This window comes from Thamnophis sirtalis, unplaced genomic scaffold (genome assembly GCF_051295495.1).
Source record: "Thamnophis sirtalis isolate CommonGarterSnake01/CBP01778 unplaced genomic scaffold, rThaSir2_p1.2 scaffold_15, whole genome shotgun sequence".
Lineage (NCBI taxonomy): Eukaryota > Metazoa > Chordata > Lepidosauria > Squamata > Natricidae > Thamnophis > Thamnophis sirtalis.
Genome location: NW_028261395.1, coordinates 21,335,762 through 21,361,825, shown reverse-complemented (window position 1 = coordinate 21,361,825; position 26,064 = coordinate 21,335,762). Strand labels below are relative to the sequence as shown.

At 39.8% G+C, this 26,064-nt stretch overlaps 1 protein-coding gene across 7 annotated transcripts in view; it reads left to right on the top strand.

Annotated features, from left to right (window-relative positions):
- Positions 1 to 26,064, top strand: part of GRID1 (glutamate ionotropic receptor delta type subunit 1) — a 763,397-nt gene that overhangs the window by 724,625 nt on the left and 12,708 nt on the right. For 3 of the 7 annotated variants that reach the window (XM_087702059.1, XM_087702060.1, XM_087702058.1), the window contains exons 13-16: positions 1,797 to 1,992; positions 22,678 to 22,844; positions 24,743 to 24,983; positions 25,271 to 25,360. In XM_087702059.1, coding sequence (XP_087558185.1) covers positions 1,797 to 1,992; positions 22,678 to 22,844; positions 24,743 to 24,983; positions 25,271 to 25,360 — 694 coding nt within the window. Of the gene's footprint in view, positions 1 to 1,796; positions 1,993 to 22,677; positions 22,845 to 24,742; positions 25,016 to 25,265; positions 25,361 to 26,064 lie in introns of all 7 variants that reach the window. The other 4 variants (XM_087702063.1, XM_087702064.1, XM_087702062.1 and 1 more) reach the window with 3 other exon arrangements.

Here is a 26,064-nt window from a genome sequence, read left to right as displayed (position 1 = left end):
ATTTCCATCACATTTGAAATCCTTTGCTGCGCTTTACTTTTTTATTCCTGTTTCCTTTTTAATGTTTATATCTTCTTTAAACTGTCTAATAATAAGGTACAAAGAGAACATCCAACCCACTACAGAGTTGCAGAGATTAAAGCTCCAAAACACCCAGTTATATCAAAGGAGATCCTACTTCCGGGATAGGCTACCTGTAGTCACCTTTACCATAGGTAACCCTGGGTCAGGGTTCCAGATAGCATCCAAAACTTAATCAGAGTCCAAGGGAAAGTATTGCTCAAAGTTCCAATTTATTAAGAGAGCCATGTTGGCACATCTGGGAAAACCTGAATCTGAAAGCTTACTGGTTTTCCACCCACCCAGTTGAAAGTTCAAGATCTTGCCCCCACACCCACAATCCCATCTCATGGTCCAATCTCCCACTGCCATGCTGGCAGCTTCCACCCATTCAGGTCTGGTCAGGTGCAAAGACAAAGGATGGCCTTGGCTTTCTAGAAAGAATTTTGTTTTGGCTACATATCATCTAACTCTGTACAATCCCCCCTCCCATTTTCCCACAATAGAAAATACATAACAGAATAATAGAAAGTGTGGCAGGTCTGAGATCCACAAGAGAATATGGCTGCAGGCCTGACACCTTGATCCTTTTTTCTCTTTCAAGTCTGATCTCTTTGACCATAACTACTTAAAATTGTTGGTACACTTGCCTACTTCTTTGCTTTAGGAAATATAGCAAATCTAAGCCACTTTGATTCTAGTGGCAAAGGTGCCATGCTAGAAAGCGGAGGACCATGAGTTCTAGTCCCACCACAGGCATGAAAGCCATCTGGGTGTCTTTGGGGCCAGTCCTGCTCTCTCAGTCCACCTCACCTCACCTCACCTCACAGGGTTGTTGAAGGGAGAAAATAGGAAGAGGAAGGTGTGTTGGACATGTTCGTTGCCTTGAGTTATTTGTAAAAATAATAAAGGCGGGATACAAATAAATAAATACAAAGAGTGCAATGCACTGTGGGGAAAATAGGAGGAGGAAGGTATGTTAGATATGTTCACTGCCTTGAGTTATTTGTAAAAATAATAAAGGTAGGATATGAATAAAAGTAAGCAAGCAATAAACAAAGCTATATTTTGCAGTAGGCAAAATGTAGCTTTGTTTATTGCTTGTTTATTTGTATTTCTATCCTACCTTTATTAATTTTACAAATAACTCAAGGCAGTCACATTATCATCACATTAAACCAACAAACACACACATCCAGTGGTGGGTTTCTGCCAGTGTGACTGCTGGTTTGGTGCGTTACGCTCTGCCTTTAAATAGGTCTGCGCATGTGCAGAACAATAAAAATGTCAAAAAAAATTCCCCGGCAACCGGGGAATCGGTTTGGGGGCGTGGGGAGCCTGCTGTCCCTACCAGTTCAGCAACCCAGTCATAATTTCCACTACCGGTATGAACCAGTAGCCACCCATCTCTGCACACATCAATATACAGTGACAATGTGACAATTAGAAGAACTTGAAAAATTGTCTTCATTTGGGGTAGACTCTTGCCATCTTCCCTCTCCAGAGTGCAGCCTCTGGCCATCAGAATCTTCTCATGGTTGCCCTGTCTTCTTGACCAACATAAAGACAGGACAACACTTCTTTTAATTAAAAAAAAGAGGGGGGATTCAAAAGAAAAGAAGTACGATTATTAATTATAGGAGTTTTGATATTTTCCTCCTGCAGAAAACTTTTCTTTCAGCCCACAAAGCCTTTCCCCTCCTTCCAATAACTCTTGGATTCCTCTTGTATTTCAGAACATTTCAGGATCTTTCCAAGCAAATGGATGTCTCTTATGGCACCGTCAGGGATTCAGCCGTTTATGAGTACTTTAAAGCGAAAGGCACCAACCCTTTAGAGCAAGACAGCACTTTTGCTGAGCTGTGGAAGACCATCAGTAAGAACAATGGGGCTGATAACTGCGTAGCAAACCCTTCGGAAGGTATCAGGAAGGTAAGATGCCTGCAGGATTTGGTCTTTGATGGTGTCATCAAGAATAATACAAGTCCCTTTGATGCTGTGCAAAAAACGGCCAGAGATTAATACTTGGAGTAGAGATTGATCATTATTATCATTATTTCTTTTATTCATTAATCATGAAACTCAGTCAAATGAACATTTAAAGATGTGCCGCAAATACCATTGACTGGTGCTAATGGTTGATATGGGTTGCTGCCAGCATCCTAGGTATCAACCAAGTATCTCCTTAAAATATATGATATTCCTAGGAACACAGTTTTTGTAGTTCTGTTGCTGTTATTGCAGGAAGCTGCAATTTCTTTATGTTTTGTAAAAATCTTGGACATGGCACCAAGTGCCCCGACAACAATGAGTATCACTGTTACATGTTTCATCCATAGCCGTGTAGTTTCAATAGCCAGGTCGCAATAATTTATGATTTTTTTTCTAGTTCTTTTTCTTTGATTCTGGCATCTCCTGGTACAGAGATATTGATAAACTGTACACTTTGGACCTCTACAACTGTGATATCTGGCATGTTGTGTTCCAAATGACAATCTGTATTCAAAAGTCCCACAAGATGATGATGATGATGATGATGATGATGATGATGATGATGATGATGATGATGATGATGATTGGTTAATCTTTGGTGAGATTCACAGCCTTTGGGGCTGGTTGGTAGCTCAACAGCTCGAGTCCTAACCAAGGACCTAGGAACTGTTAAAGTAACATCAGAGGATATCAGCTGTTCCAAGTAGGGTGGTTTTTGTAGAGTCAGAATGTTCAAGTCTGATAAATTAGCGAGGTAGCCCTTTGGGTATTGCTCCAAGGGCTCCAATTACAATCGGGACAACACACGATTTCTTTTTCCACAGTTGCTCAACTTCAATTTGCAAGTCCTGGTACTTCGTGATTTTTTCTTGCTGTTTATCTTCAATTCGTGCATCTCCAGGTATTGCAGTGTCAATGAACCATACTTTTTTTCTTTTCAACTATTGTTATGTCAGGTGTGTTGTGGGCCAAGTGCCTGTCAGTCTGAATTCTGAAGTCCCACAAGATCTTGACTTTCTCATTCTCTAAAACCTTCTCAACCTGATGTTCCCAGTGGTTTTTGCTGTACTCAAATCCAAACTTTTGGCACAATTTCCAGTGAATGATCTTAGCAACGCGGTCATGGCATTGTAGGTAGTCAGTTTGCGAAATTTTGCTGCACCCACCGATCAAGTGATCAACTGTCTCATCTTTCTCTTTACAGAGGTGACATTTGCTGTTGGTGGTAACATGTTGAATTTTTGCCTTCATGCAGTTTGTGGCTAAGGCGTGTTCTTGAGCTGCCAAAATAAAGCCTTATGTTTCTTTTTTCAGTGTTCCTGATCTTAACCAGTTCCAAGTTAGCTTTTGGTCAGCTTTGCCTTCAATACTTTTCAAGTATTGGCTATGCATAGCTTTGTTTTTCCAATTTTCAGCTCGCTTCTCAATTACTTCTTTCTTATATTCAGCTTTTGACTTAGTTGTCTTTAAAAGGCCTCCTTTATTTACTTCCTTAATCATTGGTTCTTCACTTTTCTGGATGTAATCATTCAAGCTGTGTTTTTCTTCTTCCACGGTCTGTTTTGCTTGTAGGAGTCCTCGACCACCCTCTGCTCTTGGTAGATATAATCGGTCAACATCACTTTTAGGGTGCAAAGCATGATTCATTGTCATAAGCTTCCTTGTTTTTCTGTCCAAATTGTCCAACTCCATTTGGGTCCAGTCAATTATTCCTGCAGAGTATTGAATTACATGTATAGCCCAGGTATTTATGGCTTTTATGATGTTTCCTCCATTCAGTTTGGACTTTAATATCTTGCGAATTTGTCGGATGTACTTGGCTGCAGTTAATTCCTTGACTTTATTATGCATTAAGTCAGAGGCCTCTAAAATCCCCAAGTACTTGTAGCCTTCTTCTGGTTTTACTGCCTTTATCATTTCTTCATTCTCAAGTTCTATTCCATCATATTCTATGACCTTGCCTGCTTTGGTTGCCATTGTTGCACATTTGTCATTCCAAACAACGTCTTGGCTAAATTTTTTTGTGCTTTCAATTAATAAATTCAGTTCAGCTTTTGTTTTACCAAACAGCTTCAAATCATCCATGTACACCAAGTGTGAAATTTTCACTCCTTTCTTTGCAAGTTTGTATCCAAAGTTCACCTTCTTCAAAATGGTTGTCAGTGGTAGCATTGAGAGTATAAAAAGTAGGGGTGAAAGGGAATCACCCTGGAAAATGCCTCGTTTAATTTCAACTTCACCTAGTTCCTCTCCATTAGCCATAAGCTTTGTTTTCCAGAGGTTCATTGAAGTTTCCATTAATTTTTGTATGTTGCTGTTGATGCCAAAGATTTTCAGGCATTTCTTGATCCAGCTGTGGGGAACTGAATCAAACGCTTTCTTATAGTCTATCCAAGCCATGAACAGCTTGGTTCCTCTTTTCTTTGAATTATTTAGGTTTAGCTTGCCAATCAGCAGTTGATCCTTTGTTCCTCTTGAATTTTTGCAACATCCTTTCTGTTCTCCAGGAAGCATTATTATTATTATTATTATTATTATTATTATTATTATTATTATTATTGTTATCATCATCATCATCATCATCATCATCATCATCATCACCATCACCATCACCATCATCATCATTATACAATTGTATCACAGCGGCCAGTTGTTTCGCTGGATTTGGCATTGATTACCAGTTGGGCCCCACCCAGGGGCCTAGGACGTCGTAACGTATTTTCGTAATATGCGTGCAGATCCAAGCAGTGCGGCTTTTTGCATTTGACTGATGGTGATTTTGTCAACTTTTAACTGTTTTAAATGTAATTCCAGTGCTTTTGGAATAGCACCCAGTGTGCCAATTACCACTGGAATTACCACTGCTGGTTTGTGCCATAGTCGTTGAATTTCGATTTTCAAGTCCTGGTATTTTCCGATTTTTTCATGTTCTTTCTCGGCGACCCTGCTATCACCTGGTATTGCGATGTCTATGATTGTGACCTTATTTTTCTCAACCAGTGTGATGTCTGGTGTATTATGCACCAGTATTTTGTCCATTTGTATACGGAAGTCCCACAAGATCTTGACCATCTGTTTTCGGTGACTTTTTCAGGCTGATGTTCCCACCAGTTTGTTGCTGTTTTAGTATTATAATTTTTGCACAAATTCCAATGGATCATTTGTGCTACTGAATTGTGCCGCAATTTATAATCAGTCTGCACGATTTTTTTATAGCAGCTGAGTATGTGATCAATAGTTTCATCAGCTTCTTTGCAAAGTCTGCATTTGGCATCATCAGAGGATTTTTCAATTTTGGCCTTAATGGCATTTGTGCGGATAGCTTGTTCTTGCGCAGCCAGGATTAGTGACTCTGTTTCTTTCTTTAATGTACCTGTTGTTAACCATAACCAAGTTTGTTCACTGTCCACTTTATCTTTTATTTTTTCCAGAAATTGGCCATGCAGTGCTTTGTTCTGCCAACTCTCCATTCTTGATTTTATCACATCTTTTCTGTATTATTGTTTCGTCTGTTGGGCCTTCAGTAGATTTTTGTTCTTTACTTCGATTAATAGATGTCCTTGACTTTCTTTTAAATAATCAGCCAGTGCATGTTTTTCTTCTTCAACTGTTTGCTCACTTGTAATAATCCTCTGCCATCTGATTTTCGGGGCAGGTATAGTCTATCAGTATCACCACATGGATGTAAACTGTAGTGCATTGTCATTAGTTTCCTAGTTTTTCGATTCAAAATGTCCAAATCAGCTTGTGTCCAGTTAACTATACCAGATGTGTATCTTATAACTGGTATTGCCCAGGTATTTATGGCCTTGATTGTATTTCCACCATTCAATTTAGATTTCAAAATTTTCTTAACTCTGTTGGTGTACTCTCACCTGACAATAGTTTTTACTTCTCCATGCTTCATGTTATCCAACTGCAGAATGCCTAAGTATTTGTAAGCTTCATTTTCTTTGCATTTAATTAGTTGGCCATTGGGCATTTCAATTCCCTCACATGCAGTGATTTTGCCCCTTTTTATGGATACAGTGGCGCATTTTTCCATGCCAAACTGCATTGAAATATCTGTGCTGAATACTCGGACTGTGTTTGTCAATGATTGGATTTCTATTTCTGACTTTCCATAGAGTTTCAAATCATCCATATATAGTAAATGCGAAATTTTTTCAGCTTCTTTGGCTGTTTGGTAGCCTAATTTCATTTTTTTAAAGATTACTGATAGTGGGATCATTGCGATGATGAAGAGAAGAGGTGAAAGTGAATCACCCTGGAAAATTCCTCGCTTGATATTAACCATTCCGTAGATCTCATTCCCTACTGCCAACTCAGTTCTCCGTTGTTTCATCGCCTTTTCAGTAAAGGATGTAATATTTTTGCTAATACCAGTTGTTTCTAAGCATTTTATGATCCAACTATGTGGCAGTGAGTCCAATGCCTTTTTGTAATCAATCCAGACCATATTCAAGTTCGTTTTTCTGTTCTTACAATTTTCTAATATCATTTTATCAATTAGGAGCTGATCTTTTGTGCCCCTGCTCCTTCTTTTGTTGCCTTTTTGCTCTACTGGCAAGATGTTGTTTGTTTCCAAATAATCCATCATGTTATCTGCAATAATGCCTGTGAGTAATTTGAAGGTTGTTGGCAAGCATGTTAATTGGTTTGTAGTTTTCAGGTGTTGTTCCTTTAGTTGCATCTTTCTGAATCAAGTATCTTTTTCCAGTTGTCAACCATTCATCTATTTGGCCTTTTTGTAAAATTTCATTCAGTTGCCTGGCCAATATTGCACGTAAACTGGTCAGATATTTGAGCCAGAAACCATGTAATTGGTCCTTTCCAGGTGATGTCCAATTCTTTACCTTTTTTACTCGATTTTTGACCATATCAGTTGTTATTTCTAATACTTGCATTTGTTTATTGCCAATGTTTTTCTCAAAGTCATGTATCCACTTTGCTTCCTTATTGTAGTCCTTTGCATTTTCCCACAATTCTTTCCAGAATTCAACTGTGGCCTGTTTTTCTGGTTTTTCACTTTTGGTGTCACCATTCACATTAAGACTTTGATAAAAACGCCGTTGGTCTGATCTAAATTGCTGATTTTGTTTATATTGGATGATTCGTGCCTCATATCTTTCAATTTTTCTAGCTGTTTCTGTTATCTGCTGTTTTACAATCTCTACAGCTTCATTGATGTTTCTTGTATCCAATCTATATCTTCTGATTAGCCGATCTATGATTTTGTTGTTTTTAAGCCATTGCTCATGCATGTTCTTTAAGTTACTAGCATCTGCCCTTAATTTTTTGACTTTTTGTTCTAATCGGATTTTCCACTTTGGCTTTGATGCTTTTTCTGTTGTGTGACTAGGTACTTTGATTTTAATGCCTAGTTCATTAGTGACTATTACAGCTACGCTGTACATTAACTGGTTCGTTTCCAAGATGGATCCCGATTCAATTGTTGAAAAGAAGGCCTACCTCCTGTCCCTGAATGAGTGACAAAAATTGCCTGCTGGATGGTGCGGAGGCTGTGGGAGGGGATATGGGGTCTATGGGTGCGGGGGTGGGCCGGAGCATTACGGTCACTATGGGGAGAGGCAGGTACGATGGGAACTTCAGGGCTAGCCATTACCGGGGAAGGAGGGTTCACTACGTCACAGAGATCCCTCCTTCCGGCCCTGCTAGTTCCACTCCAGGGCCAGATGGCGAGAACTGTCAGGGCCCTGATCTCAGGCTGTTGTTGCTAAATGCCAGGTCTGTGGTTCACAAAGCTCCCCTTGTCCGGGACCTAATTTTAGATGAGGGGGCAGACCTGGCATGTATCACTGAAACCTGGCTGGGCCCGGAGGGAGGAGTCCCCCTCACTGAAATGTGTCCAGAAGGATTTCAGGTGCTTCATCAGCCGCGACCCCAAAGAAGGGGTGGGGGAGTGGCTGTCATTGTCTGAAGGTCTTTAGTTCCTCGTAGGATCCCTGCTCCGGAGCTTGTCAGGTGTGAGTCCCTGTTGATGAAGTTGGACCTTGGTGGTCAAGTGGGTTTGTTGCTAACGTACCTACCTCCCAACAGCATTGCAACAGCCCTCCCCTCGCTCCTCGAGTCAGTAGCCGAGTTGACAGTAGAGTTCCCCAGGCTTATGGTTCTGGGGGATTTCAACCTGCCTACACTTGGTGAATGCTCTGACGGGGCGCAGGAGTTCATGGCTTCCATGACAGCCATGGACTTGACCCAAGTAATTCGGGGTTCGACTCATTCAGCGGGTCACACGCTCGACCTCGTGTGTGTGTGTTCCTTTCAGCAATTTCAAACAAATTTGGTACACAGATGACTTACTCTCTGGAATAAAAGACCCCCTCGGGGGGAGAGGTGTTCTGTTAAGATACAGCCTATTGTGCCTTACAATGTCTTCTACTGTACTGCCCTAAAATGGCTTCTATTGTTCAGCGCAGTGGAGTTGCAATGGTAACAGATTCACAGTACTCCACAAGGAGGCTCCCTCTGGTAAGGGGGAAAATCCAACATTAGAAATTACATTTGGCCCGGACATTTCCCCCCTATAAATGAATACCTGGGCAATGCCGGGTTATTGGCTAGTAGAACAATAAAACAAAGTAAAAAAACAACAAAGAAAATACATCAATCTGACTAGTAAAAAATGGGAGTGGAGTCTGCTATCAATCCAGCAACCATAATAATCATTGCAATCATCTTGTTTTCTCAAGAAAGCTGTAGACTGTTTATTACGAGATTTAAAAAACCCCACAAAGATAAAATAATGGATTTCTTTTAGATTTTTCTCAAAGCCACCTTATGGTTGGCAGCATGCTATAGTCCATTCCAGAGATTTATCCAAGCATGGTCAGCGGAATGGTTGAAAATAAAAATCAATTTGTTTTACAAATGTTAGGGGGGAAAGTATGCACAAAGGAATTTTGGTTCGTTTCCTCTCTTCCTTCCCAAATCTTGGGCTTTTTGCATGAATTTAGACATTTAGATTTGCATTTTGACACATTGTGATCAGAGGGAAAGTCTTGTGACACGTTTGCTTGATTAATTTTGGTTGTCAGTCAAACAGGAAGGCAGGGATGAGAATTCCAGACAGGGTGGAAATGGGACACTGGAAATGAGAAGCACAAATTTTCAGCAACAGACAATCTGGGCAAGTGTGTGGATTGATAAGGCAGGTCTGGATTTGCAGTTACAGCAGAAAGCTGAAAGGTGTGAGCTGATTGCAGAAAGTGTAGAAATTCTACAACTGAGTGCAGGCGACCCACGATAACCCTTTCCAGAGGCCCTGTCTTTCATCTTAAACTCCTATTAAGTGTTGGTGCATCTTGCCAACATTATAATCTTGTACATGTAGCACATTTTTAATATATCTATCCTCGCTCTGAGAAATGCTGCAGTGTAAAAAATAAATCTGAAACACCTGCTGCCTATAAATTTAGAAATCCTTTATTCTGTGGGCCGAGAGTTTATAGCAGAGTCACCTTTATACTTCTGAATTAGTGTTGTTTTTTGTCTTTCCTCTTCCTCTTAGATAATTGGAATTGCGAAGAATACTTAGAGAAAAATGGGCAAAGAGCCTAATTTATGCACCATATAACACATACTGGTTATTGGATAGATTTTGAGTGGGCGGAATCAAACAGTCCCTGGTGTTTGGCTGTTTTTTCAAGAATTCCTTGTTTCCAGCTGTACTTCAGCAGTTGTATCTATCTCACATTACATTTGCAAAAAAGTGGCATATTTTTAAATGCAAGATTGAGGGCTCTCTTAACTTACTTCCAACTCTGTTATTCTATTCTACTCTAAAATGTTGCCCTGTATTGAAGCTGTCTCTGGGATGCAAAGCCAGATGTCTGTTTAACCTTTGTGTACATTGAAAAACAATTTTTCTAATGTGTGAAGAGCTGATAAAAAAAAAATCAAGGTTCTGCCCATAATTTTTCCAGTCTTAAATCCCATCAAGGGTGGTTTGCCTCTGTTCCCATGCCTTTCACCCCTGATCTTGTAATGTGTCAATCCATTTAGTTCAACCACCCCCCTAAAGATCTATTTTTCATCGAATCATGGTACCTATCAATGTTGCTTTGTGTGATTGCGGCTCAGTATGATTTCCCCTGGAAATCCAAAGAGGTTTTGCCTGGAGGGGGATCCCAGATTTGCTTTAGGCAAAGTTTCAATGGCAAATCTAATCTTTCTAGCTCAAAATGAATAATAAAGACAGTGCGACCGACTCTTCAAATCACAGGGTGAACTACTAGCATTCCTAATATTCTGATAATCATTTGCATGTATTCAGAGAGCTATGTGATCAGATTACATATTTAGAAAACGTCGCTTGCAAGACATTGTCTACATGGATTCTCCTTGGGGAAAAAAGAATGAGTGGGAATATTCAGATACTTATTGAAAGTGTTCTGCATCATAAATTTGATCCTCGCACCCTTGGATTCAGTTAGAATCCTTCCCTGACCTTAAAGAGCTTTAGATCACACCTTTCTATAATTGCATTTCCTGAACAGTTTATTTGCAGATCTGAAGTCCTGAGATAGTGGGTCAAATGTATTCCCATCAAACATTTTAATTTTTTCTCAGTATGGCATCATCATTTTTTGCTTCTCTAAATACTGGGAAATAAGTTAGAATTTGGCAGATTTTAGTTGAATGTATGCAATATCTGTACATTTCCATATAATTGTTTATTGAAATTCATGTTTGGTATACATGTCAAGCTGTATGTGTTGACCAAGCATTCCTTTCTGATGTGTAGCAGATGTACATAACAACACCTATAAAAAGAAATCAAATGACCTTGGCAAAAGAAAGCAAAATAGTAATAGCTGCCTTGGGTGCAATCCCAAAACAAGTAGAGCACCACTTGAACACCATTAGGATTGACAAATTCACCATCAGTAAATTGCAAAAGGCAACTTGGAACAACTTACATCCTGCAACGATATATGTAAATGCTTTAAGTCAAGTTAAACTCCCAGAATTCCTCAGCTAGCATGCCAATCCACACTACTTAAAGTGTTGAAGTTAAGAAACACAGCAAAGGGACATAAGCCAGTGGTGAAATCTAGCAGGTTCTGACAGGTTCTGGAGAATCGGTAGTGGAAATTCTGAGTAGTTCAGAGAACTGGCAAATGCCACCTCTGGCTGGCCCCAGAGTAGGCTGGGAATGGAGATTTTGCAGTATCCTTCCCCTGCCATGCCCACCATGCCACGCCCACCAAGCCATGCCACGCCCACAGAACCAATAGTAAAAAAAAATCACTGACATATGCCCTTTTACAGTAGAGGGGAATAAGTCAAATTAAAAAGGTTGTGCAGACATGTCCAAATTGCTCCAGAAATCTTCTGTCTCCAAATGATCTGGAGACAGACCATTTCCAACTTGCCCCAAGGTCCAGAGTATAATTTGGAAAATACCAAGCAATGCTTTCAATGGGAGAAATCTCATAGTTGTGTTTAAAATTGTGCATACAATTATTATTTTTTCCTTGGAAAAAGAGCTTAGAGTTCAATTGCTACAATGAAATAAGCACTTTTTGAAATCCTTTTCTAGGCCTTCTAAAAAGGCCTTTTCTAGGTTTGGACATGTTTCCACTGAAGATCATTCTCTGTTATAAGATTGTGCACTTCATATGATCCCAGTGGAACAGGATGTTTCCACAGAGAGAGGGGCAGAACTGCCATCCTTTCCCGGGATAGTATCTTGACTACATTGACATCCTGCCTTTGATTTTTCTTTTGGTTTAGAGATCTTAGCAGTATCATAATTATGTTTTCCAAACTCCATTATGCTCACGGTGAGCCCCAGTCCTTCATGGTCTTCATCCATCCCTTTACTGCTTCATCATTGCCCCAAAGGCATAATATCCATCCTCTCACTGTCCAAGAAGCTTATGGTTTAATTTGAAAAGCCATTCAGAGTAAGACAACTGATGGTGATCTAATGAGGAGGTCTCTCTGATGGATTAAAACCTTCTTGTCTATTCAGATGGATGGCAAACTGCATTTGTTACTCCAAAACACCTTTGAGTTCAGATTTTAGTTGAGCTGTATCCTTACAGCCACTGAGAGTAAATAAGTACCAGTTTTTATTTCAAAGTAATGCCACAAAAATAGAAAACAGGGTATCTGAATCTTATACTGCTATGTATAGCATACTACTTATACTACTTACTAAAAATGTAGTAGGTTTGGTGCTTTTTATTTATTTTTTTCAAATAGAACTTTAGTTAAACTAATCTGGGTCTGTATTTTCCAAGTATTTTTTGCATTGTTTGCACAGCTTTTGTCTAACATGCCAACTTGTGTAACATGTTGGATTTTGGTGGGTAACTGAGGATCCATTTCCCACATCTCTTGTGTCAAAGAGAAACAAGTAGGAAATTTCAGTTTCCTTTTTTCAAATTATGCTAATAAAATATGCTATAAAATACTTTTACTGAATAAGTAGGCGGTTAACATGCCTATTTAGCATTTCTCTATTATATCAGATAAATGAACTCATAAATTTTCATAAGATTATAAAACAAGATCCTTTTTATAAGGCAAACATCAATTTATTATAGATATTTATTTAACATTAATGTTTCACTATCATCTTGGCAAACAGTTTAGAAAATCTCTTTAAACCATTTAACAAACTCTTGAAGAATAGGAAGGCGATCTAAATTTAGATACCAATATTGCCAAACTAAATCTGATTGTTAGACCAAATGTGTCTTGATTGTCTGATCATAGTCCTAATATGCAACATTCATGTTTTAAATGTCATCCTTTGTGGCTTTGTTTTTTTCAAGTCTGGAAACTGTGGTTTTCAGACCAAAGACAAATGGAACAGAAGATTAATTTTTATCGATGGAAAAAAATCATAATGGAAACTTTTTTTTTATTATGGATTATTTACTGAAGCTTTTTTAAAGTTTATTTTTCCATTTTCATAACATATAATCACATGTATACTCTTACATAGCCAATATCGTATTGTATTATTAAATGTTTACATCAGTTCACCTTACCATCATCAACTACCAAAAACAATTATTGGCTCTTCTGCTCTCCTTACATCATATTTGTACCTTATTCATCACTTTCTTCTCCCTCTCTCCTCCCCCTTCCTACCTCCTTTCTTTCCTCTGTCATCCTTCTCTTCTCTACTTCCCCTTCCTCTATCCTTCTCCTCTCTCCCCTTTCCACTCCTCATTTCTCTCCTCCTCTTCCCCTCTACCCTCTCTCCTATCCCTCTCTTCTTCCCTTGCCTCTCTCCTCCGCTTCCCACTCTCCATCTTATTTGCTTGGTGTATTTCAGCTTCTGAGCGAGCTCCATTTTATGTTGATGGTGTTTATAATTCCTTTTCAATATACATACTTAATTTTGACATATATTTTCCTCCTTTTTAAAAAAAGAACAAAAAAGTATACATATATAGTCATTGTGCTTTTAAACCCTCCCCCTACTCAGCCTATTTTTGGCCGAGATGTAGACCTGGTTACAATTCCCAGCTATTTTCATCATTATATTTATATAATTATGCATATAATTATGTTTGTGATTCTGTCTTTAAATCTCAATAGTTTCCAATTGTAAGTATATTTCATGTTTCCTCTCCATTTTTCCGTATCTTGGATTAGATTACCCTTAATTGTCTATAAATGGCAATCCTTACTATTCAATGTTCATTATAATTCTCTTAATCTACTCTATAGAATAGCAAGCAGTACACAACTCACTTTGTTCATCATCTTAAAGGTTCTATCTATGTCCATGTTTCATATATTTTAACCCATGCTTAATTTTCCTTCTATTGTCATATTCAATAAATTAGCAACTCAGTTTAATTATCATGTAAAAAAGTGAATCACAAATCTCTGCTTTACAATCTCCCCATATCAGTTTCATATTTGTCCATATTCCATATATTTTAACTTTTATTTAATTATCTTTCCTACTGAAGCTTCTTATAGTAACTATGTTATTTTTTTAAGATGAGTCATGGTGCGGTTTTATAAGCTGCATATTTCTATGGAGACTTTTCATAAAAGCAAGGGAAATGCACAGAACTTCTTTTTTTAATAAAGTTTTTTTTATTTTTTATTTTTATACATCTCATGGCGTGAATGGTTTGATTCCTGGGTGTCATACAGTTCAATATCAATAAACATAACAGTATTATTCCTAGTAATTACATTTCATTTTCATTTTTAGTTTTACTAACAGGTAATTTCTACTATCATCCTTCAATTCCAAACCTTCTCATAGTTCTACCACACATTGTATCATCTTAACATCTGTTTTTGCTATTTCCCCCCTCTTATTTCTACCTCTATTTTGGCCCTCCCCCTTTTCCACCTTCCCCTATCATTTTAATATTCAAAGGCGTGATCCTTCCTTTTTTCATTATTCAGTATTTCAATATGCACTTCTAGCATCAATCATGATATTTCAAGCATTTATCAAATTACTTAATCCTAGCTTTTCACTATTAATCACATTTTTATACATATTTAATAATACCCTTATACAAATTCTGTTTATCTAATTTACAAACTATTTTTCAGCCTTTATAATTCTAATAATAATATACATTAAATTACTACCTTACTAATATATATTTAAAATGATTTTTGTCTCACACCACATACAGAACAGTTATCAAACTCATATAGATCTAATATTCATACACATTATAAGGAAATGCACAGAACTTCTAATGACTCTGGAATCTAGGAGGGAACTGTTTTATGCTCACTTAGCATCACTGAGTGGTGGCTCAGTGGCTAAAATGCTGAGTTTGTCGATCAGAAGGTCAGAAGTTCAGTGGTTCGAATCCCAGCACCACGTAATGGAGTGAGCTCCCGTTACTTGTCCCTGCTTCTGCCAACCTAGCAGTTCGAAAGCATGTTAAAAATGTAAGTATAAAAATAGGAACCACCTTTGGTGGGAAGGTAACAGCATTCAGTGCACCTTCGGCATTGAGTCATGCCAGCCACATGACCATGGAGACGTCTTCAGACAGCACTGGCTCTTCGGCTTTGAAAAGGAGATGAGCACCGCTCCCTAGAGTCGGTAACCACTAGAACATATGTATGGGGGAACCTTTATCTAGCATCCATTAGCCTTGAGAAAATGGACATTCTTAAAACCTACTTGTGAACATTATGTGTTCACAGGATGGAAAAGCTTGTCAAGGTGAATTGATGCCCTGGTATTCATTAGTAAGTGGACTGGAATATCAAAAAAGCCACTCAATGTTTGTTTAAGATTTCTGTTTCCAGTGTTTGAGACAGAAAGAGAAAACAAAAAGAGGAGGCATAAATGTCTCCTTCCTGTCTGCTTTTGACTTGCTGCAGTGCAATGGAAACTTTAAAACAAATTGTAGGTTCCTAAGACCAAATATGTTTGGATATTCCAGAGAGAATTCTTCTTTCCACTTATAACTCAACTGGCACTATTGCCATGATTGAACACTGCAAAAAACCTGCAATGATTGAGAAGACCAATGAAATTACATTTGCATGTGGTTGCAGAGCTCATGTAAATCATGTAACAATGTCTTTTCAAAGTGGTTTATTGAAATTTGGACAGAAAGCAAACAAATCAGAGCTATCATGAAGTATTCAATGCTGGAACTTTTTAACAAATTGAGCCTGATTGTGTTAATATGATGTTTTTCAGTTCCAGAGTTAATTGCAACCTTTTATCTGCACATCAGAAAGATACCCACATCAATCCTGATTTCAAATTTAGCACCCCCTTTTTAAATCCAGCTGTGATACACTAGACCTCATTATAACTTCAAGGCAGGAGAAGGCATATTTTAGTTACCTGTTTTTATATGTTTTAGACAAGAAGCAATGGATGGAAACAAATCAAGGGAGATAAGCAATCTAGAACTGAGGAGAAATTTCCTGATAGTGAGAACAATTAAACAGTGGAACGACTTGCTTCCAGAAGTTGTGGGTTTGCCAACTGGAAATTTTTAAGAAGAGATTGCATAGCCATTTGACTGAAATGGTATAGAGCAGCGATGGCAAAACTTTTTCGGCTCGTGTGACATAAGAGGGGGAGAGCAGGGGGTTCGTGCGTGGGCGTGCCATACCCATAATGCAATGTGCGACTCCCCCAGTGCGCATGCATACATGAGAGGTGCTCCCCCCCATTTTTTTGCATGCTTTTTTTTTGCCCTCCCCAGCCTCCAGAGGCTTTATAGGAGTCTGGGGAGGGTGAAAACAGCCTCCCCTGTGCCCCCTGGAGGCCCTCTGGAGGCTTCAGGGACCTTCGGGAGGCTTCCCTGAAGCCTCCGGAGGACTAAAAACGATCGTACCAGCAAACTGGAAGTTCCTGAACTTCCGGTTTGCCCATAGGGCCAGTTTTCTGTGCTCCGGGGGCTTCAGGGAAGCTCCTGAAGCCTCCGGAGGGCCTCCGGGGGCGGGGAGGCTCTTTTTGCCCTACCCAGGCTCCTATAAAGCCTCTGGACTCTGGGGAGGGTGAAAATGGCTTTTAAAAAGGCTGAACTCAGCTGGCCAGCATGCGCATGCCCGCTGGCCAGCTGACAGGGCAACACCTCACGTGCCCTGACAAATATCTCCACATGCCACCTGTGGCACGCATGCCATAGGTTCACCATCCCGGGTATAGAGGGTTGGGCTAGAAGACCTCCAAGGTCCCTTCCAATTTTGTTATTCTGTTAGTTTTGTGCTTATCCTTGCTTGAAAATGCATATAGAATAGAGTAGAATAGAGTAGAATAGAGTAGAATAGAGTAGAATAGAATAGAATAGAATAGAATAAACAGAGTTGGAAAGGACTTTGGATGTCTTCTAGTCCAACCCCCGGCTTAGGCAGGAAACCCTACACCACTTCAGACAAATGGATATCCAACACCTTCTTTAAAACCTCCAGTGTTGGAGCATTCACAACTTCTGAAGGCAAGTTGTTCCACTGATTCATTGCTCTAACTATCAGAAAATGTTCTCCTTAGTTCTAAGTTGCTTCTCTCCTTGATGAATTTTCACCCATTGCTTCTTGTTCTACCCTCAGGTGCTTTGGAGAATAGCTTGACTCCCTCTTCTTTGTGGCAAACCCTGAGATATTGGAACCCTGCTATCATGTCTCCCCTAGTCCTTCTTTTCATTAAACTAGACATACCCAGTTCCTGCCTGCCTATGCTTTCGCCTCCAGAAAAGTTAATTGTTCTTCTCTGCATGATTATTTAAATGAAGAAAAAAGAAACACTGCACCTTTTATTGCATTTAAATCAGACTAGTCTGACCTAACTAATCTAGAGAAAAAGCTATTGGACTTTTTAGGATTTAGATGAGAAAAGAAGTAAACAAACAAAAAGCATCCAAGAATAAGACAATGATGGCAAACAAGATCCATGTGGATGAGTATAGTTCTGTAATCATCAGGAGTCAAACTCACCTCAAGGGAACCACATCTTGCCTACCTTTCAATATATGAAATAGTTGTTTGGCAAAGTAACGGAGCATGAAGAAGATGAACTTGGAGAATTATTTCTGCAAGCTCACTTCAAACAAGAGAAATAAGAGTGGACAGTGGTGACCATTTTTACAGAAAGCTTTGTTACTGCAATTGAGCACTCATGCATGTTAGTTGCCATCAACTTTTTCTACACTGAATTGATGTTTCCAAGCTTTTTAAGTACGTTAGTGTGAAAGCAGCAATAGATTCTCACCTCCCTCATTTAATATTCTGTGTTGCTATATAACTCTGAATGAAGAACTAAAGGGCTTTTGCATTCATTCATGCTGGAAAAGAAGACCAAGGGATTCTCCATTCCATTCTTTTCTCTTTGCAGCCCCTGATTTCAGAAATGGGTGTTAGGAAGTTAGCTGTCTGTCCTATTGAGAATGTTCTGTTGATTGAGTAATTTTAGTTCATTTTTTGGAAAGGCTAAGGCCACACTTTGGTTTACCTCATTCTGCTCATTCACCTTTCCTTTATCTTTCAAAATATCAACTGGGGGTTCTATATGCTCCAATTGTTGGTCGATAGATGTTATTAAGGGAAAAAAAGCTACCACTCTCTGAATAGAGATTCAGAAGGATTTAGATACCACTTTTTCAGACTAACAAATAAGATTAAAAGCCTGAACTTGGTTCCTAAAAAGCTTATAGCATTTTAATCAGGTTTATTAGTCTGAAAAGTTAACAGAGTCCCGAATGTTTGCAAACATCATCTAACATGGTCTTCTTCTACTATATATCCCAACTGAGTCTCAGAGAAGGCACATGTTCTGACTTAAGCTTCCTTAACAAACAAGAAACAGGATCTTGGTCCCGGCAAAACCTCTTTTATTTACACGACTGTGAATTCCTTTCATTCACAGTCAGCAAGGCTTGGCAAAGAGACTTTCAGAGGAGTATTTATCAACATGAACCTTATCTCTCTTGGAGAGCTGCCAGATAACTAGTTTCCAAACTCAGGGCAAGGCAACACTTGTCACAGAGTCTCTTATAGTCACAAACAGAACTTTCCACTCTTGAAACGACCGAAGGAACGCATTGTTTCCTGCAAAAGCCCCCTCCCCGTTCGCTCTTCTTTTGTTTCCTATGGGAGGGGTCAATCATCTCTGAGATGTGGCTTTACTCCCAAGTCAACCCTGCTTTCTTAGTTGTTCTTGTCTTCTGGTAGCTCTGCACATGTGCACACTGGGAACAGGCTCCAGCTGTTCCTCTTCCTCTCTGCTGTCTAGCTCCCCCTCTGCCTCTGAAACAGAGCCCTTGTCTGAGTTTTCCTCAGCCCCCAGGATTGGCCTAGGTTCCTCCCCAGCCTCCTCACTGTCCGACTTTGCTGCCAGCTCCGTAGGCCACTGGCAGGCCACAACAGCACATGTGGTAAAGAGCACCCTTTGGCCTTCCTTGGCTTCACTGGAGGTAGCAATACTATCAAGCTTAACTGCTAGAATTTCCATTCCCAATAACTATTGGAATTGTGGTTCACAGGATGAACTGGACTGGGATTAGAAATCTGTACCTACTTTTTCTCAAAGAAGTACAATTTACATTGGAGCATATTTTCTTGGGGACGTGGTGGCTCAGTGGTTAAGACACTGAGGTTGTTGATCAAAAAGGTCTGCAGTTCTGTGGTTTGAATCCCTAGCGCACGTAATGGAGTGAGCTCCCATTACTTGTGCAGCTTCGGCCAACTTAGCAATTCGAAAGCATGTAAAAATGCAAGTAGAAAAATAGGAACTACCTTTGGTGGGAAGGTAACAGCGTTCCGTGTGCCTTCAGCATTTAGTCATGCTGGCCACATGACCACAGAGACATCTTTGGACAGTGCTGGCTTTTTGGCTTTGAAACAGAGATGAGTACTGCCCCCTGGAGTCGGGAACAACTAGCACATATGTGCAAGTGGAACCTTTATCTTTACCTATATTTTCTTGAGACAATAAAATAATAGATCAATCTTTTAAAGATTGCTTTTGAATATTGATTTAGATGAAAATTGCTGTTACGTATCTAATTCACTAGCATACCCTACCACGTAAACTCTTAATCCATAAATACTAGTAATGATTGTGGTGTCCAGCAAGAAAATACAAATTTTGATGGCATCATAGTATTGTTCCACATCTTATAAAAGAGGACAGGGTAACTTATTGAGTGACTGTTATTTTCAGCAGTAGCTACCTAGTTAAAATAGCATCTTTTCTCAGTTTCTTGATAAAAATATTCAGTGCATAAATTCAAAGAGAAAGAGTGCTGTGCTTATGGCGACACACTCTTTAAGATTACATCTAAAATTCAAGCTCCCAAGGACCAGGCTCAGAAAATATATAAACTTTTGTTTAATAGTTTGGAAGTCTGCATTTATGATTCCTCATTTATTTACATTAGAATCTCCAGGCCATCTGTTCCTCTGCATTTTGTACATTCGCTAGAGACTTAACAACATATTACTTAAATGCATTAGGAAGTCAATGATTATTTTAACCAAGTGAAGTGATCTTTTTTTTTTCCTCATGAATTCCCATCCAGAGACATTTCTTACATCTTAAGTTAACGGAAATGATTTACATTCATTACAAACATACAGCCTGCAGGCGCTGTTTAGAATCCCAATTAAGGCTGACATTTGCGGATGAGCTGTGTAGGTGTGTACTAATATAAGCCAATATTAGCCAAATGAATCTCGTGGGAAAATACAGTTCTTTGCCTCTGCCATGACATTCGGTGAAGGCTTCTCAAATGTCTGATAATGAAAACACGCTATTTGTTTGAAATAAAACTGGTTTCAGGCTTTATTATGATGAGCTGTTTTACTTTGTAGCATTAAGGTAATCCACTGACTTTAATTAAAGTTTCCATTATATTACCACATTCATTAGGGTACATATCTTTTGGTGCTTTTCATTTTCTATTCTTTACAAAATGATTTCCAAACTTGAGGCGGCAAATAAATATATTGTATTTTTTGGAGTATAAGACTCAAATGGGTGGAAAATGGGGCATGCAGAGGCCAAAAATGGGGTGTGCAGAGGCTGAAAATGGGATGTGGAGGTTGAAAATGGGCCGCACAGCGGGCAATCTGGTATGGCAATCCCTTTGGCCTGAAACAGGTGGTGGTTGGGAGGCAGATCCAACCGACAATCAGCTGCTTGGGCTAATCAACTTGTTCTGAAGCTGAAACTGAAACAGGCTGTTCACTGTTTGCTGCAAGGAGGCAAGTTGATGGGAGGCAGAGACCAAAGGGTGGGGGCTGGCGGGTGGGCAGGGCTACATTCGGTGTATAAGACGCACTCAAATTTCCACCCTCTTTTATGGAGGGTGGAGTGGATCTTATAGTCCGAAAAATACAGTAATAATAATTATGATAAATAATTAAACTTTACAAAGTTTCTAAGCCAGCATTTAGGAAGAGCTTCTATGAAGCTGTAATGGAATTTGAGAATGATCTTGGAAATGTTGCTAGGGCATAGTCAGTTAAGAGAGGGTGAGCCCACAGCTGCATAAAGGAACAGAGAAAGAATAATAGAAAGGATCCAGCCTACCTTACTAGGCACTGGTAAAAAGAGATGGTGGGAGATTTGTACTTTCAGACTTGGAAGATTCTGTTAATGTAGCCTTGCAATAAAGTAGAATTAACTCATTTTGTCAGGTTTCCCATCTGGTCTCTTTGGGATGCTGGCAGATGTTTAGGAACAGTTTATGTAATCTGAATAAATCTTCCATTTGCTTAGCCAGGGAGAATCCTTGCTCTATTCTTCCACCTATCAGCTGGGAATGTTGCATTGTGCTGCACTGCATCATAAGATTAGGATTGGCAAGACTAGACATATTCAGTCCTTAAAATAAAAAGAACCATCTAAAAGAGGTTAAATATCTTCCTTTGCCAATCAGACTGGGGCAATCAGCTTCAGAAGAAAGAGGAAGGAAAGCATGAGGTTTAGAACTCTTCCTAGAGTTTAGAAAATACATCCAAAACCTTACATGTAACTTAACTTGGAGGAAGATTTCTCAGGACAGGAGGAGGAAAAGATTTTTGAGCATTGGAGTCTGACCAGCTGTGTCCAAGAACTTGAGGAAAACTCAAGAACTGGAGACCTTTTGGGTGGAAACTCATGTGGATCAGTTGATGATTGATTGATTGATAGATAGATAGATAGATAGATAGATAGATAGATAGATAGATAGATAGATAGATAGATATTATTGAAAAGACAGTGCCATGTCAGGATAACAATTACAAATAAAGGAAAGCCAAAGAAAAATCAATAGCAAATCTTAAAATACTTAACAAGATAACTATAACAGTAATATATTTACAGCAATTATAATAATACAACCAATGGGAAAAAAGGGAAAAGAAAATGAGCTTTAACTAAAGCTTATATTAGCCTATTTACAATTTTTCCATATTTATATCCATAATTCTATAATTTCTTTATTTTCCATACTAACAGTTATTGACATTTGTCACCTTCTCTCTTATTTCTACCTCTTGTCTCTATCCATCCATAATATTTATTCCATATCCTATAATATTTTGAGTCTTTTTTATCTTTAATTTTTAAGGTTAATCTATCTATTTCAGCACAATCCCAAATTTTCCTAATATCATCATCCGGTGGGGTGTTCACATTTTCCCAATATTTAGCACATATGATTCTTGCTGCTGTCAATATATGTAACATTAAGTATCTGGTTGCTTTGTCATAACTTTCCGACAGCATACCTAAAAGACATATTTCTGGTTTAAACTCAATTATGTTCCTCAGTTATCATCTTAACCAATTATGAACCCAGTAATTCCTTGCTTTCTTACACATCCACCACATGAAACTCATGTGGATCAGTTCAGGGATGGGTTCCAGCTGCTGCTACTGCCGGTTCACTCAGAGATGTGCTACGCATGCGTGCTTGATGCGCACTATATGCACATGCGCAGTACTAATAAATTGCTTCTGCGCATGCAAGAACAATGTGCCACCCAAAAAAACTGTTCAGGGGTGTGGCAGGCCAAGCTACTACCTACTCAACCGAACTGGTCCGAAGCGGTAGGAACCCACCTCTGGATCAGTTCTGAAAGGGCAGGCTTGAGCATACATGATTTATGTTTCAAAATTATTTTCTACATCTTTTTTTGCAGGCCAAGAAAGGCAGCTACGCATTCTTGTGGGATGTGGCTGTGATAGAATATGCAGCCTTGACAGATGATGAGTGCTCTGTGACTGTGATTGGAAATAGCATCAGTAGCAAAGGGTACGGACTGGCTCTCCAACATGGCAGCCCATACAGGGATCTTTTCTCGCAAAGGTAACAGAAGACCAAATGGGTCAACATGATTCCTTATCCTCCTGAAGTCTTTGTAGGTGAACTTGGGTTGTCATACTTTCTTCAGAGTCCCTCCAATTTAGCAATGTAGATGACTTAAGGGAGGCAGGAGAGACAGTGTTTATTCAACCACAACCTCTCCCTATTGAGGGGTAGATGGAAGGCAGTGGGGTTCCGGATCCCATTGCAATTGCTACGCAATACAGTATTAGAAAATAGTTTGATAATTAATTAAGATAAATAATAAAGAGCAAAAACAAGGATTGAATTTTTTGTTATCATAGTAATTGCATGATAACAAAGTTGGGTTGACTCGCTCAACAGGATATTGGAGTAAGCATAATTGATTTGCACATTATGGTTAAATGTTTTGGCTTTACAAATACTTTTTTCCTCTCTCTTTTTGATTGGGAGGGGTTGGATTGGATTCAGCCCTTGTTCTGGATAGGACTTCTAGTCCAGTGAACTAGCGCAGTACAATGTCACAGTTAATGACATTGTGAAAAATAAAAGTGTTTTACAGGATGCCCAAAAACCTATCTGCTCTACCTAAATAGCTCATAGGTACATGCCTAAGAATAACAGTCATGCATGGTCTACTCTTGGTCAGTGGTATAGAGAATTCTGAAATGCATTGTTTGCTTCAGCACCACTCCGCCTGTGCAAACATCATGGCTCACAAAAGTTTGTAAAAAATGTTTATCAAAATTGCATCTGTGAGTCATTTGGTGTAAAATGGGTTATTATATCCATAAATAACATGGCATACAATTCTATTAAAAAAATCTCCAAATATGTCCCCACATCTTGCAGAGCTATTGGTGTCAGGATTCCAGGTAACACCCCCAACGAAAGAAGACTCTGAGGCTTGAGTTTCCTCAAAGTTCCACTTTATTAGAGATGTCATATTGGCACATCTGGGAAAACCCGAATCTGAAAGCTCCCAGCTTTTCCCCACCCAAAAGAAAGCTCAATTTCCTGCCCAGCACCCACATGTCCATCACATGGCCCAATCAGGCCCCATCCCAACTGGAGATGCCTCCCAGTCACACCACTCCAGGTACAGGGCAAGATGTCCTTGACTCCCTGAGAAAGGAATGTTATTTAGACTATATATCACCCATACTCCATATAATCCCCCCTCCCATTTTCCCGCAGCAATAAATGTGGCAGGCCTGAAGGCCCAATGCAAACGATGGCTTCCAGGCCTGACAATTGGTAATCTTGCGCTACTTATGGGTGATCCTGCATCACCCTGTCACAAAAGAATCCACCCTAGAGCTGTTCTTCTGTCCCGCCTAAGGAAACTGCATCCCTTCATGTGCAACCAAAGAATGGGGTATCAACTTTCATCATGTGCTGAAAGAAAACCAGGACTTCATTGCTCTAGCAAATTAAAATTAAAAATAATTGCATGTAAACAGGAACTCCTGCTTAGAGGAGGGACACCCCTTGCTTTGTTGACATTTATGATCATAGATGTGTCATGGTGTACTGCCAGAAGTTCTAAGAACCAGTAGTATTTGCGCACTCTTCTGTGGGATTTGCTTCTGAAATGGGCAGAGGTCATGAATAGTTTTCAAGAGTCAAAGTCAAAAAAGTGTGTCTTGGCTACACAGTTCTTCAGAGCCACCTATTTGTCAGTAGTGCCTCTACCACCATCAATGATGGTAACATATTTTTTAACCCAACCCAAAGTTAAGATGCCTACATCCAACTCTCCAAATTCAATGGTGTTAGTACTAATTTTATCTTACATTAACCACGCAAGAAAAACCAGTTTACAATTCATGCCGACTTTCAATGTCTACTTTTTCTGTTACACCTTGCTCTGCGTAGGCATTCTCAGCTTCTGGTTTCTTCTGATCTAACTTCTGCAGGATTCTAGAACTACAAGAAGCCGGGTACTTGGATGTCTTCAAGGAGAAATGGTGGCCACGGATGGGACGCTGTGACCTGAACAGCCACACCAACGCTCAGACAGATGGGAAAGCCTTGAAGCTGCACAGCTTTGCAGGGGTCTTCTGCATCTTAGCCATCGGCCTACTCCTGGCCTGCCTGGTGGCCGCCCTTGAGTTGTGGTGGAGCAGCAACCGTTGTCATCAAGAAACACCGAAAGAGGTCCATAACGTTTATTCTTACCACGGCTACGGGTAGGGAGTATAAAACATGGACAATGGGGGAGAAAGAGAAAAGAGGTCAAAATGGAGGCATGGAAGTATTAGGTCCGCTCGGTGGAGATGTGGACATTGAAATACAGGGTGGTCTTGTTGGTTATTTTTTTAAATTAAATAATGCCTGTTTTCTTCTTTTTTCCCCCCTTTGAAATCCCGTATGTTTGTGTCTTTATGGAAGGTGCCAAAATGTCAGCTCTGACAACTAAAGTCCTGTATTTATTTATAGAGCAGATACAACCTGGGAGGCAACAGCACCACAAACATTCCCGCATTGCCTCACCATTGTGCCTCAACCTTGCCATGGAGAGACCATCTTTAGGGGTAAGAGAGTAGCTCAGCTGCCCTGCCTTTGGCCCCTTCCTTCAGCATGAAAGTCCGAGAGCTTTAGAAGCACAGAAACAACTTATCCGGGTTTTTTCTCCCCCTCCAAAAATGGAATTCCATGTGAAACCCTCATTTTTCTTAAACCAAATGGTCCATGCTCCAGGTTAGGGTGGTGTACTCAAACCAGGACACACAGACACCCTTTTCCTCTTGCATGCATGTGTTTATGACAAAGCACTGGGGCAAAATGTTCAGCAAGGTGCTCCTCTGTCTGGTCCCAGGACAATTAGCTTAAGCCCGTGATGGTGAACCTATGGCACGCGTGTCCAAAGTGGCAGCCATGTCGCCTGGCATAGCCCATTTGTTTTCCGGGTTTCTGGTGCATGTGCACACGCAACAATCAGGTGGCCCTTGTGTATGTGGCAATTCAGGAAACTGGAAGAGCTGGTTTTTCATTTCCCGGCATGAACATGCGTGCCGGCCAGCTGATCATCGCGCTCACATACACGCCAGTAACCGGAAGTCTAGCTGACTGGTATGCATGCCCCCTCCGGAAACCAGAAGTGTATTTTCCATCAGGCGCATGCCCCCTGGACAAATCCTCTTTCGGGACGTGACCTGGTGCTGAAAAGGTTCGCCATCACTGGTCTAAGCTATTCCACTTTAGCTAGGACCTGTATCCAATCTGTTAATCTAACAAG